The 6,200-nt window shown below is 34.4% G+C and overlaps 1 protein-coding gene across 1 annotated transcript; it reads left to right on the plus strand.

Annotated features, from left to right (window-relative positions):
- The first annotated feature begins 3,082 nt into the window (after positions 1-3,082).
- On the plus strand, positions 3,083-5,222 carry LOC114399317 (putative H/ACA ribonucleoprotein complex subunit 1-like protein 1). Its single transcript, XM_028361490.1, has 4 exons — positions 3,083-3,266; positions 3,540-3,688; positions 3,801-3,916; positions 4,929-5,222. The coding sequence occupies exons 1-4, from the start codon at positions 3,083-3,085 to the stop codon at positions 5,080-5,082; spliced, it is 603 nt and encodes a 200-aa protein (XP_028217291.1). The 3' UTR covers positions 5,083-5,222.
- Positions 5,223-6,200: the final 978 nt, after the last annotated feature.

Below are 6,200 nucleotides of genomic sequence, written 5' to 3' on the forward strand. Positions count from 1 at the left end.
ACCTAATAATTTTTTAAAAAAATCAGGTCAACAAACTACTCCTATTTAGTTACTATTAAATACAATTCTCATAAAAAGATAGATGTATTCAACTAATTTTGTATTTCACAAACATTTACCTTCGGTTGGGTGAACAATTGAAACTGGTTCAACGATGTCAGTGACTTCATTGTTTGTATCAGATATTCCATCATCACTATCATCTTCATCGAAAGACTCTTCAACGTATGAGTTAGATGCAAGATAATCATCATCATCATCATCATCATCTTCATCATCATGTAAATTGTTTATATTTCTTGGCAGTTCCGACTCATGATGAGATACATTACGTCCACATGACGTAACAAAATTTGCAGCATGAAACATCGAACCACCAGCGACATCCTTTTCTACGTACAATTCTAGAACTGACATTTGTTGTTGTTGTTGAAAACTTTCGATCATAGTTTCAACATCTTCGTCATCACAAATTTGCAACGCAACATAGTTTCCTGAAACTAAAAATCTACAACTTATAGTAGAAATAATTTCATTATTTTCTAACTTTACCTTATCTCCAATTTTTTTTCAAAGCATTGAAACTAATTTCGCGTTTAATCTGAATGGCCTTTTTACTGCCTTCAAATATTACACCATCATTGTCTTCATATACTCTTCCGTTGAAATACAACACTGTAATAATTGAATTCATGATATACCTACATCATCAAAATTAAAAATAATTAATCATAACAATAGTAGTTTTAAAATAAATAATTACTCATACTAATTTTATAATAAAAATTATAAACAAACAAATTAATTCACTTAAACTTTACCTTCAAATTTTAGTCTAACAAATAAAATCATTACTTCAATTAAATATTTTGTCGATGATACAAATATAAAATATTTATTTGCTTCCTCTATTAAACTTAAACTACACATTCATACTTTATTCTAAAAAAAAGTACTCTAATTAAATAATTTATGGAAAATTTCTCAACTTAAAAAAAATTCCAGACAGACACAAAATGGAAGGGTTATAAATGAAAGGATTACACTTAAAAAAAATTTAGACGGAACATGGCCAACACGCCTAGGCGCCCCAATATTTGTATCTTCGAAGTCGTTTTTCAGTACTAATTAACGAGAACAACTTACTTAACTCAAATGAGATTCGGTAATGAAGGATATATCATATATATACATATGAGAAAATTAGTAGGAAAATATACTGTCTATATATAGGAGTGGAGGAGAGACAAATAAAGCGTAATTTCTCTCCATCTCCACTAAATAGTCTCAATGGTTAATTAATTAAACTACATGCACATATACGTAAGGCACAAAAAATACTCGGTGAACAACTAATTTGAAACTTAGTGAGACAAGGAGATAAAAGAAATATATACAATTCAAGTATAATAACTAATATGATATATGTGATAAAAACAAAGAGATACAAAATTAGTGAGTGTTAAAGAATTAATTCAACTATATTTTTTAATTTTCTACACTAGTGATTGCTTGGAGAGATAAAATATTCACCTATTATTTTTCGAAAACTGGAGAAGTATTAGACCTGATATAGTGCTAGTTTGCAGTCTCAATATTTTTCTTATTTACCATAAAGTATAAAATAATCTAAAAATCCAAGTAAACTTCTTTTAAGATTATTAAAAATCAATAAATTACTAATAAATATAGTAACGGAAAATTGTTATTCCCATGCTAGTTTTTATGTTAGTAAATTTAAATAACGAGACTTTTAAAATTGGTAATATTTTTCTTATTGTTTTTATAATTAAAATTACAATTTCTTTTTGTTAACTTATACTAAATTTTATTACAAGTAAAATGAAACTTCGTACTGAGAACAAACCACAAAATACTTAAGAAATAGCATGTAATTATTTTTTGTCTTAAATTAAATTATATGTCAAATAATACTTCAGACGCAAAAACCATTAACAAAAAGGCTTACAAATAATTACTACTAATAATTTTTAAATTTAAAATGTAATTTACAAAATTAATACACTTAAATTTGAGTTTCAAATTTCATTCTAACCATAATATTTGTTACTTCAAAATAAATAATTTTTACATGATAAATAAACAAAATGAAAGAAAACTTTATTTAAATAAATATAAAACATCCTTACTATAGAATCAAACTTCAAAGAAACTCTTTCTTCCTCTTTCACAATACTCTTTTCAGTCTCAAATTTCTAAAGTGTTTAGTGTGGTGATTGCAAGTTTGCTCTATTTAAAGAAAGCAAAAAGCTATCTACAATGTAAATTTATACACCATTATTAAAGTAAGTCTGTATGGAAGTCACCTCCTACATGCCTTACATGCCTAGCTCTGTGATTTCTGATTTCATATGCAATACAGTGCCCTAGTCTCCTCTAAAGCAACAACTGGGTGCATGCATGTGAAGTAGAACTCTAGCCCTAGCATCAAAAAAAAATTTCAGAGATAGCATGTGAACCCTAGGTGCAGGCTTCAATCATCACGCTTCCCATGCTTCAGTCCCATCATATCAAGAAGCCTATCCCGCCAGCTCCAATGGCGGGACACGTGGCAGTCCCGCCAGCACCAATGGCGGTACCCTCGCCTCTCTCCTACTCAGCCTGTCCCGCCATTGCTGCTGGCGGTACCCCCTCTCTCCCCCTCTCTCCTAGTCAGCCTGTCCCGCTGCTACGAATGGCGGCACCCCCTATCCCGCCATTGTCACTGGCGGTTCAAGCTTCCCGCCAGTGTCAATGGCGGCACCCACGTCCAGAAGAGACCCCCCTTGCAATTTTTTTTAAAAGAGACCCTGTTCCGTAAATAATTTTCAAAAGCAACCCCCTACAGTAAATTTGCCTTATAAATCAGGAGGTGCGTTTAGCAAAATCAACGTGCAGGAAGTAATTTCCTTCTATGTGTGCCATTCGGTCCCAAAATGCCCAGTAACGGCCCAAAAACGAAAGCATTCATTTCCCTTCAAAACCCTATTTCCCGTTGCGTTGCTCCAAAACCCTAACCCCCCCCCCCCTCCAATCGCTGCATTGGCCATCCATTGTAGGAGCATTCTCTGATTACCAAACAATGAGACCCCCGAGAGGCGGTGGATTCAGAGGTGGCCGCGACGGTGGATTCAGAGGTGGCCGCGACGGTGGCGGTCGCGGCAGAGGTGGTTTTGGTCGCGGCGGAGGTGGTTTTGGTCGCGGAGGAGGTGGTTTTGGTCGCGGCGGCGGATTTCGCGACGAAGGACCACCCTCCGAAGTCGTAGGTTGATTCTTCTTCCGCTCTGGGACTTAAGAAACGTTTCAATTTCTATGTTCTCTGTTGGGTATTTCACGAACAGTGTTTGAAGATTGAAAAAAAATGTGCTTTGTGGTGTTTGTTGCTAATGCCATTATTTGGTTTCTGGGTTTTGATAATTTGTGAGGAAATAACATAACTTTATCTAAGCTTAGTTAAAAAAAAAGATTCTTTTTTTGTGTTATGTTTATTCTTTTAATGATGTGTGTTTTAATGGGGTTTGTTGATTTGGTGTTTGCAGAGGTGTCATCATTTATGCATGCATGCGAGGGAGACGCAGTGACAAAGCTTACAAATGAGAAAGTTCCCTTTTTCAATGCTCCTATATATCTGAAAAACATGACTCAGATTGGAAAAGTTGATGAAATATTTGGTCCCATCAATGAAGCTGTGGGTTTCTCATTTTTTTTGTTTGTTTTAACATGTTGGTTGCTTCTGTTTTCTTGGTCTGTTATGGAACTGAGTTTTGATGTTATTTGGTGCTTTGTTTGTGAACATGCAGTACTTCTCAATTAAGATGATGGAAGGGATTGTTGCTACTTCTTATTCATCTGGCGACAAGTTTTATATTGATCCAAGGAAACTGTTGCCTCTTGCAAGATTTCTTCCACAACCCAAGTATGGTCTCTTTGCATTTCATTGCCATAAACTAACTTGTTTAAATATTATGCAATTAGTTTGCTCACAGAAAAGTAGTTGATGAAGATGGATATGGGTTAATATTAATTCGTGGCCAATTAATTTTCCTTATTTCTATTTATGTTTTTGATTGTCCTTGCATTTTTTTTGTTTGATTTTCATGTCCTTCCTTGTTTTTGATGAATCTGAAAGATTTTTGGCTGATGGCTACATTGAACTTTTACATCCAACCATGTTTACTAAGCATGCCACATTATTGTTTTAACTTAATCAAGAATGTTGGAACTGTTCAGTGTTTGTGTCTGCTGTGCATGCCTTAACAATGTTCTTCTGTGTACTTATGTTAGCCGTTGTGCAAAAGGCTGTTTTTCGTTGTTGTAAGCATGTTATGTTTCTATAATAAGTAGAGCAAGGTTGCTTGTGCAGCTACAATGTTGAAAGTGAATATGACTGCCTTGGTGTAGTCTCTTGTGATATATATTTTGCTTAAAGGATTCATTTTTGAATTCTAGATCTCAGTTTCTATCAAAGTGATTTATTAAATAATATTGTTGACAAGCATTAAACAAAATGCTACTTCTTTTGACAATGGTTTTTGGTTGGTGGTTCCTTATATCCTAAAAAAAGAAGGGGACAATTATGTTTGATAAATGATCAAAGCTGAAATTCTGTTCCTGATCTTTTCTGTGTACATATATTAGATATTAGATTTGCTATTATTTTTACAGCTGGCACTGTCCCTAAATATCTTGAATTTTGTTTTATGTTATTTCCCTTATACTTGTTTTAATTATGTTTTATATGCAGTTGAATCTTTGTGTGCAACTTGTTTATATCAAAATAATATGCTTTAGAAATAAAAAAAATTACTATGGTTGTTAAATGTTTAAACATCTTTGCCAATAAATTGTTGATTTTTGGTGGCTTTGAATGGTATTAAAATGGTTGGGAGTCTTTCCAGTTAAACATAATTGGTTGGTTCTTAATGCAGGGGACAATCAGCTGGTAGAGGTGGAGGTGGAGGAGGTCGTGGTGGAGGTAGAGGTGGCCGTGGAGGCGGTGGTTTTCGTGGAAGGGGCGGTCCAAGGGGTGGGAGAGGTGGTCCTCCTAGGGGTGGTGGTTTCAGGGGAAGGGGGAGATCATAGGGCAATTTTATGTAATGTTTTTCACATTGGCTGCAGTTATTTTCCTTTGGAGATAACATAGATGTTGAATTGGCTTTTTATTTCTTATGCATTGAGTTGTTCTGCTGCATGTTGGTTGATTATGTTATCATTATGGCAAAGCGGATTGAGTGTGGTCTCTATCGAAATCGGTGCTTGATTATATCATTCAATTAAAATCAATATGGAAACTGGATGCAGTGTGCGTGTAGTCTCTACTTTAAGAGGGGGGAAATCAATATCTTGAAAAATCGTTCCTTGTGCGTCAAAGCAGTGTGAAACAAGTGAAAGCATGAGGTAACGGTTGGTTTCTCCAAAAATTACTATTAAATTAAAGTTAAGGTGGATAATAAAATATGAAACAGTGTGGTCAATTGTTGAGTGTTGATAATATTTCTTGTATAAAGTGACATTCTCTTTCTAACACTTTAAAATATTGCTCTAACAATGCATGTTAGTTGCTTGATTGAAGATGCCCTTGATGTTTAATTAGGTCCCAAACAAGGGTCTTTTCAAGTGATATTTGCTTTCACATATGTAAATTTCATATTTAATTTGAGATTACCGAGTTTGGTAGTACGTTGAGAAGATAAAAATTTCATACGAGATGTGAAAATTATAATTATTAATTTTAAATTAATAAATGTAAACAATCACATTTAAATTATGAAATCAAACATGTTCTACGTGAATAAATAACGGGTTTTGTCTGCATGTGCTTTGTATATATGAGATTTGTTATTCATAAATACTTATAAGGGTGCAAGTGAACATGAGTCGATCCGCAAATCCAGTCAACTCGTCCTAATCCGATGATATAGCTCTTGATTTGGTTCGGTTATTTGGATCCAATTGTCTAACTGAATCATGTTTGAGGCAAGTTTATCACAGAGGGACCCTTTTATAAACTATTTACCAAACAAGGTCCCTTTTCAAAATATTTACAAAGGGGGTCTGTTTTTGAAGAGGTGTCGTTGGAAGCAATGACAAGATATGAGTGCCGCCATTGTCAATGGCGAGAAGCATGCTGACCTGGAGGGTGCCGCCATTGTCAATGGCGAGACAACTGACATGGACGCTTTCTCGCTGCTCCCATTGGC

This window comes from Glycine soja, chromosome 19, assembly GCF_004193775.1.
Source record: "Glycine soja cultivar W05 chromosome 19, ASM419377v2, whole genome shotgun sequence".
NCBI lineage: Eukaryota > Viridiplantae > Streptophyta > Magnoliopsida > Fabales > Fabaceae > Glycine > Glycine soja.

Bases quoted from the DNA above. Each gene is read 5' to 3' on its own strand.
- LOC114399317 (XM_028361490.1), top strand. From the start codon at position 3,083: ATGAGACCCCCGAGAGGCGGTGGATTCAGAGGTGGCCGCGACGGTGGA. The intron at 3,267-3,539 runs GTTGATTCTTCT...TGGTGTTTGCAG, and splicing joins ACCACCCTCCGAAGTCGTAG to AGGTGTCATCATTTATGCAT. The intron at 3,917-4,928 runs GTATGGTCTCTT...TTCTTAATGCAG, and splicing joins AGATTTCTTCCACAACCCAA to GGGACAATCAGCTGGTAGAG.